Raw genomic sequence first — 16,482 nt, forward strand, 5'->3', positions numbered from 1 at the left:
AATCAAGATTCTGGATTGCTGTGATAGCGGTCATCTCAGAGCTAACAATGCTGTGGCTGCCCCTGTAGATGGAGCAAAAATAATTTAATATTAAACCCCTAATGTGAAACACTGGGTTCCACATTAAGGCACTATGCACACTTGGTTCTGGATAACATCTTATTTGATATATGTAGGTCTGGCAAGGTCAAACAGCAGGAGCAACTCCTTAAACCAAACTCATAGTCTGCAGACTATGGCTGATGTCATCCACTGGGAGTAGTGTCATACATGCATGCTCTTTTCCACCATACAGCTTTAGTATGCACATTCCTAAAGCTACTTGCAAAAGTGAAGTTGAAAACTTACTTTTAAGCTTCTGACCCTCACCAAGGCTTTTCCTTGCATCTTACACCTACTGGACCGTCTGCTATGCCATTTGGCAGCCATGCAACTTACCTAATTTCTAGATCAGGGTTGTCTAGCATATTTAGTCTGGTGTTGGAATACATAGCTTCCTTCACAAGGAAAGTTGAACTGATGCAGTGTGATCGGTATGGCAACACTATACAGTGGGAAGATGTAATGCCAAACTTTGTACACATAAGGCACACACATGCCGAGTTCCTTATACACACAAACTGCTTTAAATTATTGATTTGCGGTACATACATACATAATACATTAAGCACTGGTGTCAGGAACCTAATGCACTGAATGCTACCCCCACCCCCCAAACACAAATTCTTTTTAACCAAACCTAAAAAAAAAATTCCTGCCCCTTTCAGTGCAAATTCCCCTTACAGTTCCCCACCTCAAGTGGGAGATCAGCCTGTCACTTCTACCAGTTCTGTATCATCATTCCTTCTCCAAAACCTTAATGAGGTTTCTGTATGAAGATGACACCTGGATTTTTTTTTTTTTTTTTTTTTGTGCATCTCCTAAATGCTTTTTAGGATTACCAAAATCGAAGTTGTGAATAGTCATGCTCTTGCCTTAATACAGTGATTATTATTCTGGGGGGGATGTTCTGAGCCATCAGCGTGGGACTTGAGAGTCTGGCCTAGTGTGCCCTCTTGACCTGAAATGGACTAGTAGCCCAAAAAGTTTGCTGACCCCTGTTCTTGTAAAGCTCTCTTTGGCATAAGAATACACCTCTATTCACCAGAATGAGGGATGTCTGATTATTTTGCACTTTCAGCTTTATCCTTTTCTCCAATCTCCTTAGGCATAGGTTTTTCATTGGCATTTTTTTCAAATGCTGAGCTTGCTATTCAAGCTCATTTGAATTTGCTAATTAATTGTGTTTTAAAAGTTAAAATGTTCAAATGCAGCTCATTAGCACATGCTGGTCTAAAGAAATGCAGTTTAATGCAAAGCAGGCAATGTAAAACAATTGATCCACATCTGTGGAGGTTTTACCTTAAAAGATAGCTATAACTCTTTGGCCAGTAAATTAATCCCTACACAGAGAAGGTGAAGCCAAAGTGTTATTCACAGTCTGATCATCAGATAGCAGAGTTTTTCTGTGTCACTGATCATGTCAGCAGAAAGGAGGAATGGGTAGAGATAGAGATGAGGGTTAAGATACTAAAATAAAAGCAAATCAAAATGTTCTAATTAGTTACCTTACTGCATGGGCTGTATGGTTCAGTAAAGAACTGTTGTACACTATGTTTGAGAAATGCAAAAGTTTACTTAGGGCTTTAATTATGAAGCAGGTCATCTGACAATCACTGCCTTAAGAACACATAGACTTTGAAAATTCAAACAAGGGAATGTGTGATTTGCTGTTTTAAATAAAATAGAGCTGTTTAAAAATATTAGGAAAGGTAAAATGATCTATATTGGGGTTTTCTGCACTCTTTGTACACATATAGAAGATTTTTCGCTCCCCTGGCGAATAAAGATTTGTGTAAAAAGACTTTGGAACTGGGGGGGCTAAAATATTAGATAGAACCAAGAGATGCATCAGAACATGCTGAAATAAAAAAAAATATATGTATTGTAGAATCTTGAAGAGACCAGGTTGTAAACAGACTAAACACAGCGAGATAACATTTACGGATTAAAACAGAATTACACTAAGTTGTGTAACTGTATAAAAAAAGTTTATTGACAAGAAATGCAAGAAAAGGCAAATAACCTCGTGGTAAGAAGTCTCTCTTACAGGCTTCATGATGCTCTATGCCAGCACAAACCTGGCCAGTCCTAGAATTGTTTGGGAGAACAATTTCATTTGACTACTTCACAGACATGCTTGAAATGGAAATTGCCTGAGCTTCAATAGAAGCAACATTTCATCAAGTTCATTGCACTGTTTTTACAGCAGACATAGCACCAAAGGTTCATGTACAAGAACCTGCTATGGTGTGACTGAGGAAAGGTTCAGAGGAGATACTCTTCTTGTAGGTGTGTTGCTTGCTGAAAGGGATTGTGGAAATAAAAAGTTAGCATTGTTTGGGGGATCAGCAGACGGACTTTCATTCTGATTACGGAGCTGTAAGATCTGGCGCAGAAGGGCTTTGCCTTCCTCCCTTGTCTAGAAGAAAAACATATATAGATTAAATTACTATATATAAATACAATTTTAATAAAGATATACCTTATTCTGGTTCTATTAACAGTGATTTTTTTTACATCTCAATCTCTTTATATTGCATTACCATTTAGCCTCCACCAAACAGCACTGAAAGATGATGGGGCATATACTGCCAGCGTCAAATACAGAACTACTGGAATTATTATTAAACAGGATTTTTACAGTTCCAACATATTATGCAGCACTGTACATTAAATAGGGGATGACCACCTTTATGATCTCCATCTACCTCATCTGGAATTGGTATTATAGTCTGCACAAATTCCTGCTATACATGTAATTCAAGTATCATGAATACATCTGCACAACACAACAACCTAGTAAGTAATATCTCAATGCACCTTCTCAAGGATATTATCCTTTCAAGAATGGTAAGACACAAGGGAGTTTTGTACTTACATCATTAAAATTAAAGCATTTCTGTGCACACGCTGAGGCCTCATCCCAAAGTTTACATTTGAAGTAATACTGAGCCAAATAGCGGAAGGCAGTGCTCACTTCTTGGTGCTCCACGATCTCCTAGAGAGGAAAGCATAAATCAATCATCTATATTATGAATAAAAAACAGGAAGATTTGTGTTCAGCAATGCCTACCCCACAAGTATTGATATCCTGGATGTATTTGATGTAACACTGGGCAGCCTGCTCTGTTTCATTTAGTTGTTCATGAAGTCTAAATAGAAGAACAATTGCAGGAATATGAAATAATTCTCCTCCACAAATGGTATATTTATTAACTCAGAAATCAAAGTGTTACAGCAAAAAAAATAAATATATAATGAGTGAATATTGCCAATTCAAACAAACCTCCTCCAGCGATGCAACGTCTGCATTTCAACTTTATTGTATGGTAAATTTTTGCCCGTCTTCTGGTCTTTTCCTAGGTCTAGAATTTTCAGTCGTCCTAATTGGTTGGCTCATACAATGTTCATACAATCAGTTAGCATTTTTTCTAACAATAAGAATGTCATATACTCACTTAGCCAATTTTATTAAAGCCATTTTCTCCACATCTCCAACAGCATAAGCTCTCCAGTAACACTATCAAGAAAGAAAAAGGTTTACATTAGTTCAAGACCTTAAAAAGCTATAGAGCCTTGCTGTATCATAGAAATTAGCACAAGGCTGTGGAACAGAAGGTTGGGAAAGGCTAAGTAGTTTCTTCCAGTGATAAGAGTATGTTTTGTCATGTAAATTTAACACTTGATATCATGGCAGATTACGTGCTTAAAAACTTATCTTAAACTAAAAATCTTAAACTAACTCAGCAGTAGTCATCATCTCTGAAGTGATCTAAAAATGAAGACATATTTTAGCTGACTTTTCAAAAGCCGCATATACATTAAATTACATTCGATTTTATTATTTTACTTATATCAGTTCTATTTATTATTGATTTATAATTATATTTCATAATAAATGTGTTACAGGCTTAGGACCAACCACCAACCAAATTTAGCTGGATATTAAGAAAAAAATTCATAAATCCAAAGAGCAGAAATCTATGTCCACATATACAATTTAAATTAATTCACATACTTTCTTAGCTTCCACAAGCTGGTTGAGTTTTTCATAGCACTCCCCCAAGGCAACAAGCATTCGAGAGTCATTAGGTCTGGAAGATAAGAAATTAATATTTTGGTCTCCTGAAATACTGGTACATTTATTAATATACAACAAAAAAGTGTTATTACCTGAGCTGGTGGGCACGTCTGTAATAGTAGAGACAATAAAATGGCATCTTTAGGATCTCATAGGTCTGGCCCAATCCATACCAGGCTCGATAATCTCTCTTATTGACTTCAATAGCGTGCCTGCAAAGAACATCAGAGAACGGTCTAAAATAAAACATTCAGAACACCGTATATCTGTACAGCACACTGTGTAGCTGCAGAGTGGTACCCTTGATTTCTGTGTATTAGCAGTAGTCTACTGGTAACATAACTATATGAACCCTCCTGCTTACAGCGCACATCATTGTTTAAAGTCCCCTTTGTACCTATATGCTTGTATTGCTGCAGAGGTGTTCTTCATCTCCATGTATTCATGTCCCATTAGTGTCCAAGCACCAAGATATCGAGGGTTGAGCTTTAATGCCCTTTGAAAATACAAAGCTGCTTTCTCATGCTGGGAGCGTAAGCTGTAATAATTGCCTACAAAAAAAGGGGAAAAAATGTTCCAAAGAATTCTGCTAGCTAATTGGATAACATAATTATCTTCTAGCTAATTAGATAACAGTAATATCTTCAAAATTCTTGCTCACCAATCACACAGCAGGTTTCCACACGATACTTGTCAATGTCACACAGGTTGTGCGCCAAGTAGCTCAATTCCGGTTTCAAACCCTTGAAAACACAGAACAAGTTACTATAGCAGAAATATTAGAATAAACACAAATACAATAATAGAATATAAAGCCCCTTACTCTAACATATAAAAGGTTGGAAAATGTGTCCATGTTTTCTATTCTGTAGGGATCCTGCTTCCGTAACTCATTAAAAATAGAGAGAGCTTTATCAATATCTGTTGAAAAAACATTATGTTTATTATTACTGAAAACAATATTTCAACCTTTACATGTATCAGCATTGTATGACCTCACCTCTAATGTTATGGTATGCAACAGCGATCTGGGAAATAATATAAGTGCTCTTGGAGAAGCCAGCATCGATAAGGCTTTGATATTTTTGTAGAGCTTCCTCAATCAGCTGCTGTTCGGTGTATATATGTGCCAGGAAAAACTCCTTTATCCAACAGTCTGGCAGAGTCAGAAACTTCAGCTGCAGAATGAACAAAGCTCAGTAAGAAATTTACCATCCTATTAGAAAAAGGCATGCAGGGTCACCTAATGATATGATCATAATTATTATTATTATTATTAATATTAAACAGGATTTATCTAGCACCAACATATAACGCAGCGCTGTACATTAAATAGGGGTTGCAAATGAATACAGACAGTGAAACTGGAGGAGAGGGACCCTGCCCCGAAGAGCTTACAATCTAGTAGGTGGGGGAATTAACACACAATAGGGGGGAGATACATATCATAATTCAAATCAATTATAAAAAAGTTAGAATACTTTGAGTGAGTTACAAGAATTGATCAAAATATAAATCAAAAATAACATAGGAGTTTTTCCACACGTGTATGCCTAGCAGATTTTAGATGGGGAATTCCTGCATCACATTTGAAATTATAATTAGATATAATAGTAAATACTATAAAACTGATGAAAGCTGATGGTAAATTAAGTATGTATGTCAATCTTTAGATCGATTAAAATGAAGCAGCAATGGTTCAAAACTCGGCCAGGACACTATCTGCAGGGGTTTGTATGTTCCTCCTGTGTTTTTATGGGTTTCCTCTGGGCACTCCAATTTCCTCCCATATCCCAAAAAACATCCCGTTCAGGTAATTGGCTTCCCTTCAAAATTGTCCTTGGACTGTGGCAATGTCATATGACTATGGTAGGAACATTAGATTGTGAGCCCTTTTAAAGGAACAGTTAGTAACAGACTATAGTTTTTGTAAAGCGCTATGTAATATGTCAGTGCTATAGACAATATGTTTACCATTTCTTTGTCTGTAATTAGGTTGCACAGCTCTAGCCATGTTCCCCAGTGCAAGGGTAATATGTGTGTTGCCTCCACAAATACATCCAGAGCTTCTTTAACCAGGTCCAACTTCCGCAAAACGACCCCATATCTATAGACAAGAAACAATTAGGAGGAGTAAAAGATTGATGGCTGAAGGAAGTAACATAAGTCAGCTCATAACTTACAGATAAAGTCCAAATCCATCCAATTCCCTGGCTTTGTGCTTCTTACTAAGTTCTACACGAAGTTCTCGAAGAGCCTCATTCTTCACCTGACCTTTCTCTAAAGGACCTGGAAACAGATGCAGTGCCAGTCAATTTTTTTCAGTCTTGATAACAGCAGGAAATGAGTGGAAATCTTTTCGATGTCAGGTAATTCCCCTTTTAGACAGTTCTCAGAAAAGCTTTGGAGGATTAGTAGACTAAATTTAGAGGTTAAAGTGAACAAACTGAGGCAGTATATAACAAGAATTGTCTTGGTCCTACAGTATTTGTATTTTTCCATGAAAAAGGGGAGGTTTGTCCTGGTTAAACAACCAACACTTTAGTATTTACTGCCAGGGATTTAACAGTTAACTAGAGTACTGATCATACAAAATATAATGATCTACAGTTTCTTAGTTCTCAAGACAAGTCACATTTTATTCTGTCGTTTACACTTTCTATTATATAACACTGTAAAATAAAAATGCTTACCCAAACTATCTACAGTTTCATCATCTTTCTTCTTCTCTCCAGACTAGAGAAAACAATGATGGTAATAATTAGTTATTGTAGTCCATTCTGTTAAATATAAGTGAATTAGATATAATCAACTAAAGCTAAATTGAAAACATCAAACTGAAACATTTAAAGAGGCTGTTGTGATTTACAGTCAAAAAAAGTGAGCATCTCTTCTATACTGAAGATCACCAATAGTTACCATACATTCAGATGTGTCATATTGTGCACTATGGATCTTTTCTCCAGCCACTGTTCCTGTAGTGACATGGGGACAGGTAAAAGAAACCAGAGTGCTATGGGGATGATGGCACTGACCCTTTGGTATTTTGCTTAATACATCGCAAATCATTTCAGTAGGGCATAGTGTGTCACTTACTCCCTGGTAACTCTTGAGGCTGAACTTTATTAAAATAGCTAATTATACAGTAGAAATACAAATGTAATAGCAGCCAGGAGTGTCTAAAAACTATTGTGATTTATACAGCTCTAAGCTGTATAAATTGTACTGTATATATTGCCAGATTTTGTTAAGCATTTCATAAATGCATGGATAACATGATGTGCAGCAAAATCCAAAACTCTTAGTGGACAGGAGTCAAACTTATGCCAGGGACCTATGGCATGTGTAATTATCAAAGATTTAAGAAGTCAGGAGCTCACATCATTCAAAAGGGTCCACCTATGGCAAAATTTATATTTTTAGTGGACTGCCCTATTAATGCTAGAAATGAAAATATACAAGGTTCTTACCAAGTACCTTGAGTACATGTACAAGAAGTAGGCTTTCTGGCTTTTGCACCCTCGAAGGAAGTAAGCAGCTCGATCATATTCTTTTAAGTCAAAATATGACTTGGCCAATGTATAAGCATCTAGATCTTGAGCATCATCCTGGCAAGGGTAAAACATAAATCGTCATTTAGATTGAGGGTGATTCAATATCATACAAATATTTACTATGGATAAAAAATGCATGGAAATATGGGAGACCTCCCTGCAGACTGACATTTCAGATACGCAATGGAAAAGGGCATTTATGTCAGCACACAAATGTTCGATTTTTACAACATACTTAATTACTGGTATGCGATCTCAGAGAAACTCCATCAATTGATCCCAGAGACCTCTGAAGAAGTGTTGGAGATGCCATACAGCTGTTGGTTCCATAATTGGTGGGAGCGCCCACTGATTTAAATTTTCTGGGAGAAGAAAGTCCAAGTGTGTTACCAAATCACAAGGACTCCTGTTCTCCTGTCTACTGTATGTCCAGGATATTTCCCTGAGATTTCCATTTTGTTACATTTTCTGATTGCTGCAGGATGTTTATTCCTTTGTACTGGAGATGCACAGATATACCAATGATGAGTATCTGGCTTAGTAAAGTACACAAAATATATATGATGGAAGAAGCAGGAGCTATTTCTCTGAAGTGGTCACTAAATTCCCTCAGACTTGGATGACATGGGTGATATTTATATCCTTGACTTCTTATGCTGCCTTTTTAAATTGAACTGAAATTCCTTACCATAGACTATGATTATCTAGCCCCTTCTTCTCCCCCTTCACTACACTCCTCTTTATTGCGATAGCCATTACATAAGTTTGTTATAGCTTACCTGGCTGTCAGACAGATTTTTTCCCCTTTTTTCTATTTGCTTTGAACTTTTGTATCTTAGTATTTTGTATTCTGATTGCTTTGTTATCTAAACAAGCTGCAGTCCAAAAAACACTGGTTGTAGAAATACAAAGTTCTTTAAAGAAAAGAGTATGGATATAAATGTATTATCTTGAATGTATATTGTTCATTCCTGGGGTACTTCTTAGACTTACTTTGCAAATCTTGCTCAGTCATTCTTCTCTTATATAAGTAAAATGAGTAAAATAAATGATGTCCCATAGCAATAGTATAAGAAGGTAATGCTGACAGATATAGTGTACATACTAAACCTCAGCAATACTATAAGGTAATAATGTTGACAGATATAGTGTACATACTAAAACATACCTCAGTAAGTGCAGGCATCGGTGGTAATTCATTTAAAGGAATAGATTCTAATGAAAATGCAAGTTCAGACGCCCTACAAAAGACAACATTTTATTAGTGATAATGAATTGTGTTTAACTGACAAATCATCATTGTAATTTACAAGTTCTTGTTGTATGAACTCAAAGTTGTGCGATTCTGAACACGCAACCAAAGCAAAGTTTTACTCATCTTTACTAATACTTTATTATCATCAGAACTTTGGAGATCAAGCAGCCCTGCTGCTACTAGGGGCCAGGATCAGCCAATCTGGCATGGCAAATGAACCCGAGACAGTATACCTGGCATGAGACAGGGGGGCATTAAGGTGAGACTCTTTAACAAGAGCAGGGGCAAGATGTGCCCGCTTCATGCCACAACTTATTAGAGGATAGAGTGGATTCCTCTGGTGTAGACCCTGAGGTTGCCTGCCTTTGAGTTTTTACATAGGAACAGGCATAACCTGTAACATATCCTGAGGACTCCTAGATACAAACAGACTTCCCTGCTCGCTGTGTGCAGAATGGAGGCTTGAAGGAGAAGGGGCGGTTTGCATGACTTGCAGAAGAAATCTTTTGCTAAAAACAGCTGAGGTTGTGGGAGATCTTAGGGGGGTGAGTTCTTTCTGCAACCTCTTGTAACTCTTTAATGACCAAGACAAACTCTGCAGTTGTTTCTTTTTGCATATCAAAGCACAGCTTGCTCCAGAAATTAATAAATATCTAGGCTCTATTAAGTTTTTTTTGCTTTGCTTGTGATTAACTCACAGTGAGGATTTTTACCAGTAACTGACACCACACTGCCTAATATTATGTTGAGACAAACTTCTGACCTCATTGCATTTATTAAAATAATGTACCTGGGGAATTAGGTTTACATAAAGAAAATGAAAAGGCTGCAAGAAAGCATTTAAAAGATGGAATTATTAGTTGGTGACAGGGTCTCTTTACTCTTCTTTTTTGGTTTAGATTTACATTTAATGCTTTGCTGAGTATAATATATAAGGCCATGTCCAGCAATACTGATCTAAATCCTAGAGGTGGGCTGTGATATGGACATCTGCCCGCAATCAGCAGGGAGTTCTGTATGAAGATACAGATATAACAGGGAATATTGTGACATGTATGGCAGAGATGCAGCTCAGTCAGGGATTGCTCCATACAGCTCTACAGCCTCTCACCATTTCACGCTGTGTAAGAGACCCCTCTCCCGGCACAGCCAGCTCACACTCAGCAGCTGCTTTTTTATCTCCCGGAGATCAGAAAATTGACCACTCGTCGCCGCCATGTTTCCCGGTAGCGGCTAGTTCCCATCCAGTACAAGGACCTGGAAGTGACGGCACCCAGAGACCCGGAAGTGGGCGGGGCTTCACGAATTAAACTTTAAAGTCCGGGAAACTGCAGTTGAGAGGCAGGGAAATGGATTTTCAGTCCCCTCACATAGCAAAACAGAGATGTATCTGTGTGATTTATAACTTATACGCTGTCAGGTTGGTTCTGGGGTGTCATACTCTCATTATAAGGTGCCGAGGTAGTTATGTGGGGGGATATGGGGGAGACAGGTGATGATGGGGGTTCAGGAAATGTTATGTTTCTCTGGTATTGACATCAACCAATCAGAAGCCAGTTTAATCCTTTCATCGTACCAACGTACATGGCGCAGACTAAACACAAAGCCGCTTTGGGAGGGTTCCAATTGGCTGCCCCGCGCCAGGGGATGATGTCACGTGACTAAGCGCGATTTATAACTGGATTTGGTATTCTGTACATTTTCTACCAACGTACATGGCGCGGTTTCAACACAGAGCTCCTCTAGGAGGGTTCTGATTGGCTGACCCGCGCCAGGGGATAACGTCACGTGACTAAGCGCGATTTATAACTGGATTTGGTATTTTGTTGATTTCCTTTACTGATTTGTAAAATACATCCTCCTGTGTTATCCTCCTGTCTCACTGTATTCGTCTGTCATTTGCAACCCCTATTTAATGTACAGCGCTGCATAATTTGTTGGCGCTATATACCGTAAATCCTGTTTATTAAAAATATTAAGCTGGGATATTGTGAGGCTGTATTATCATCACAATAGTTTTCCTGTGCCCTCCCTATATTGAAGGTATGTGTATGCTATGGTGGGAATGAACCATAAAAGCTGAATATGAAATGTATCCATTCCAATAATAATAAATAAAAACTGAGAAGAGCGAGGACTATTTTTTTTGGGGGGGGGGGGGGGGGTTCCTAAATGTGCATTTCAATCTCAGACTTCACTGACTGCATTTCTATTAGTTCAATCTTCACAGGTCCATAAAAGAACAGAACCACAGCCTTTTTTATTTTTGTCTAGGTACAGTTTTGTGGGTGAACATTGTCTTCCTACGACTAAAATTATGTCATAGCAAGATCACTAGGAAAAATGAGAAAAAACCCTGGAAAAAAAAACTACTGCAGTGACTACATTCACTGACTGTTAAAATGTTGTGGCTGAGGAGGGTCTGGGGCACACGTTGCGCCCAATATTCTGCTCCTGGTTGCAGGGATATGAGTGCTAGAATAGGTTTGTGAGTAGGGGAGCATGTATTAGCTTAGAACCTAAAATCAGAAACCCCATAGTTGTACCAGTGTTTGGTTGCATTCCTTCAAATTATGTTTTTGAAAATCTATCTTAATAAGTCTTTTCAAGTGTATTCATACATAACATTGCAGTCGAAGGTTGAGCAAAAAAAGTTAAAAATATACAGTAAAATAAAAGAATTATTGTTCAGATTATATTTAATAATTTATAGGAAAGCTGTACATTCTTACCTTTGGGACAGAGGTCACCACCATGATAACCCCTTGGTTCCTTACATGACTGTCCTGCCTCCTGCGCACTGGCCTGGTAGTTTTATTTGTCTCTGCTGCAATACACTGCATTTTTTACATATTTCTGCTGTCTTCTACCCACCAACCCTGCTGATGTTTACATGTCACTACAGTGAATAGGCAGTGCAGCAACATGGAGAGCGGTGACAGCTGTGACTGGCAGGAGCATTTTGAAAAGTATATATAGGTTGCAGAGGTGATCAGTGGTAAAGGAAGGGTACAGATGAACTGCAGAGTGGTATTTCTCATGATGGTGGTACAGGCCATGTTTATAGATAGGTAATCTTTCTCCTGGTGCTGTGCTGTGCTGTGCCCCGCCCTTTGGGACTACCCAGTCTGAGTTTTTACATGACTACAGGTTTCAAGTCCAAGTGGGTAATAATACTTCCTGGACTCAGCAGCTTCAGTTCCAAGACTGCTTGGACAAAGGGAAGAATGAACAGGGCTTGCTGGTGCCTCTTCTAGTCAAGCTTGGTGTGAATGCTGGAAGACTTTGTTGGAGTTGTTCACTTAAGACTCTCTCCTTAATCTCCCCCTTGATCTATCCTTGTGGTAGAACACCCCCTTGTGTGGGGCTTTAGGTGTCCAGGTACCATTGGCTGTGTTTACCCTTGGCCAGTTCTGTAAAGTTCAGGGTTCTTTTCGAGGGCTGGATTTAGCTTTTATTTTAGGCAGTGTTGCAGACATCTGACAATACAAAATGTTGTGACATATCTATGCACTTTGTGAAGGAAAAATGTAATCTATTTCTTAAACATCAGCTGTTATGTTAATATTACGATCGAAACAGACACCACTTCATATAGAGTTGCTGTTCAGATTTTATTCAGAAAATATTATTATTTATACAAAGTAAAGTAGGTGGTACAGTAAGGTATTTTAATTAAATGTTTGAAGTGATAAGTGACTATTCAGGAATCCTGAGTGATTAATATTCCTAAACAATTTATGGCCTACTGGAGCTTCACCCCCCCCCCCCATAATAAAGCAGATTACTTGTTATATTTTCCATGGATAGTTCTACTTTATTATACTAATATCTCTCTTTAAAATCTGCCACTGACTATTAAAGTGTCTTTTGTCATTGTTTATATTTTCTATAAACTATTACACCGACTGTACTCAAAAAATTGTTACAGGCTATCACATCATCTTATTTTACAATATATAATACATAATAACAATTCCTTACACATAGTTTTGAAATGGCCAGGAGGTGGCGCTGTGAGTTTCCTATTTATGACCTGTGTTGCTATTATAGAGAGATATGGCTATGCTCTGAGTAGTGTAATTAAATTTCTTGGGTCTGCCTTCATTACTCAGCCTGTCGCTCTCCTTTATGATAAATGCATCTTCATGTCAAGGGCTAATATTTACTATTTTGAACCTAATTAAAAACTCTTTGCATTTTGATGGCAAGGACATTGCTGGCTCTCATTTGTCCTGTAAGATAGATATCCAAATAATCTCTTCATACAAACACTGTAACTACATCAATTATATATTCATGATGTTAATTATAATGCAGCTACATTAATGCTTTGCCAATGACACCATAATCAAAGTGTAATGGTATGGCACAAACACCATACCATTACATGGCACATGGGAAAATTCAAACGAAAGATAAAAAATAAAACTGTAACAGAATTGATTTATTATTACCAGCATCCCAGCAAAGAAAGCAATTAATACTTACCTGAGCTAATTCCAGGACCACTGCAATCCAGGCGTTGAAGATTCAGCATATCCATGAGTATTGGATGCTGACATCTACCTCGGCATTCTGTGGTTTCCTCCATTGGCTTCAATGTCACTGTAACACACAATAGTAACATAGGGATTTTCAGAAGGGACTACAGAGCGCAGTAGGGGTGCCAGACATTCCACACAACTGGAAGTGTGTTGGATGTTGGATATCTTCTATCAAGTTAGGATGTTCAGCACAACAGAGCTTGGTGGGTCAGGCAGTTGGCTGGGTAAGTGTTAGTTGCCTTCTTTATGCTTTTTGATTTAAAGTACACAAAATAATGTCAAATACCATCCAGTTAAAAGCAGGCAATGATATGAAGTTTTTAAAGAAAGATTTCAAGCAAGGGCATATTATTGTGCCTTTAGATTGTATATGTATTTGTGTATCCCTTTTGTTACCAGCAGCAGGTATTTTCTATTCACCAGGCTGCATTATTTACAACATTTGTAGTAACTAGAGACTGAACCATGCTTATGGAAAATTAGGCCTTTACTGGCAGTGCTTCCATCATTTAGTTGAGAGTTGTAACTTAAAGTGGGGCCCCAAATAAGTGACATGTACCTAGTTACCTAGTTACCAAGAAGTTTTCTTTATACACTTGTAGAACAGACAGTAGTGACTAGAGTACCTTTATATATATATATATATATATATATATATATATATACATACACAGTGGTACCTTGGTATAAGTCTCTAATCCATTCCAGATCCTTGGACTTATACCAAACAGGACTTATACCACATTTTTCCCATAGGAAATAAAAGGAAAATGATTAATCCGTTCCCATGAAAAAAACCTATTGTTATTGGCATATTATACATTGATGGGGCTGTATACAATAATTTAAACACTGCTTAATACTAAAATACATAAATAAAAATGCAAATAGATGAAATAAATGAAAATTTAACCTTGCTGAGAGGAGTTGAGTGCCTACTAGGATGGTGTTAGGAAGGGAGGAGGAGGATATGTTCTGTAATTTTACAGAGAGTTATAGCGCTGGTTGTTCACTGAATGGTAGCAACTGGCGTACTGACGCTCATGGGCAGTTGTGGCTTTGTGTTGAGAGAGGTAAATAAGGGTAGCACGCAGTGTTGTGACTCATTTTGACCCATACCAGTTCTAGCACAAATGTTGTATACCAAGCAAAATTTTTCATGTCCAAACAGGGCTTATACCAAGTTGGACTTATACCAAGGTATCACTGTATATATAAAAAAATCTTGCATTTTCTTTTGCAAACTCTGATTTGTGCCTGGGCCCAGAATTTGTTATTTCTTTTTAAAATGTGTTTGTTGTCAGGTGGAAACCAGAGAGGTGTTCTTTGTTCATCCCTATGATTTGTCATAACACAAAGCATTTTTGTAGACTGGTTTTATCTCTGTCCAGTTTTTGTTTCCTAAGCAAATTACACTCAACCCCTATCCTGTTCTCCAGATTATAGACACTATCAGATTTTGTAGTTTTGAGGTAATACCTAGGAGGCTTTGTAGATCAGCGGTCGCCAAACGGTGAACATTTTGGTGGTCTGTGGCTCTGTTTTGCATGAAATCTATTAGCAAAACACTATTGCATCTGGAGAAAATTTTTGCATGTCTGTTCCTACTAACTGTTTAAGGATAATTCCGGTTTATTAAAACATTCCAGCTAACATTTGTCGCCAATAACTATACAGATTTCTTTTTGCCTGCAAGAATTCTACATACTACATTACATTATTAACCCATATTATTTATTGAGTAAATAATCTTTATAACATTTAGACAGTTCCAGAGGTAGGGAGGATTTAGGCAGACTCTGCAGTGTTTGCCAAAACAGAAAAGATATGAATGGATAAAAAATTACGAATTTATTAGGGATCATTGGGAAGGGAAGGGGTCCCTGGAGGGTATTCCTTGGCAAATTAAGGCCCAGACCTATTGTAAGTAGATTTTAGGTATCAAAGAGTATGCATCATTGTTGAAGAGTAGTTAATATTTTACTTACATCATTTATGGAATCTGGCCATCAAGTTGTTCTGCTGTGCTATAAGGTATTGGAATAGCATTGTTTGGGAAATAAATTCTTTATGTAAATGACAGAAAGGGTTAGTGTTTACATTACAACAGTTTTGATTCTATTTGTGGCAATTAAAATTATTTGCATCAACATATATATATATATATATATATATATATAATATGTGTGTGTGTGTGTGTATATACATATACAGTGTTCTCCCCAGCCCCTTTTAGCTGGACGCACCACCCAGATATTTTTGGGTGGTTACTGAAGAGTTGGGTCACAATAGAGGGGTGCCACCCACCTAAAATTTTCTTCCCACCCAGCTTAAAAAAATGTCTGGGTTCAATACTGTATATATATACATAATGTGTATATATGTTTATATATATATATATATATATATATATATATATTATAAGGAGTCATCTAAGTATTTCAGGGGAGTATTTATTTGTATATTAATATATGCTTCGTATTATATATATGCTTTTGAATATTAGATTTTTGTTCTTCAGTTTATTTTTCTCAATGAACATGTATCATTATTCAACCTAAGACTGTGCCTCAGAGCCATATCTCATTTAACAAGTATATATTGTATCGGAATTCCAAGTAACAAATTCTTAGCAAGTTTTAATTTTGTAGGTTATTTCCTAAGTGCTTACAAGGCAATCTAAATCCCAACACATTTTAAAACATTTTCCTTAAATCTAGCTTGGAGAAGGATCAGAATTTCCATCAGTTTTTAGTGTCTGGTCTACACTATTACTTCTTTTACTTTTTGTATTTGACCCCTGTCACCTGTACTAAACATTCACAAAAACAGGGTTTTTAACCCCCTTATCCCTTAAGCTACGTACACACGTCAGATTTTTATCGCCCGATAATCGGCATCGGCCAATTATCGGGCGAAAATCTGCTGTGTGTACAGTGCTGT

The 16,482-nt window shown here is 37.4% G+C and overlaps 1 protein-coding gene across 1 annotated transcript; it reads right to left on the reverse strand.

Annotated features, from left to right (window-relative positions):
• Positions 1 to 2,068: 2,068 nt before the first annotated feature.
• On the reverse strand, positions 2,069 to 10,257 carry CDC23 (cell division cycle 23). The gene is made up of 16 exons (XM_072401069.1): positions 10,104 to 10,257; positions 8,906 to 8,978; positions 7,654 to 7,791; positions 6,877 to 6,919; positions 6,367 to 6,472; positions 6,158 to 6,290; positions 5,184 to 5,361; positions 5,007 to 5,104; positions 4,845 to 4,926; positions 4,581 to 4,734; positions 4,276 to 4,395; positions 4,121 to 4,196; positions 3,561 to 3,622; positions 3,176 to 3,254; positions 2,981 to 3,100; positions 2,069 to 2,521 (listed from the first exon to the last, which is right to left on the reverse strand). The coding sequence occupies exons 1-16, from the start codon at positions 10,208 to 10,210 to the stop codon at positions 2,345 to 2,347; spliced, it is 1,746 nt and encodes a 581-aa protein (XP_072257170.1). The 5' UTR covers positions 10,211 to 10,257; the 3' UTR covers positions 2,069 to 2,344.
• Positions 10,258 to 16,482: the final 6,225 nt, after the last annotated feature.

The sequence above is a fragment of the Pyxicephalus adspersus genome, chromosome 2, assembly GCF_032062135.1.
Source record: "Pyxicephalus adspersus chromosome 2, UCB_Pads_2.0, whole genome shotgun sequence".
NCBI lineage: Eukaryota > Metazoa > Chordata > Amphibia > Anura > Pyxicephalidae > Pyxicephalus > Pyxicephalus adspersus.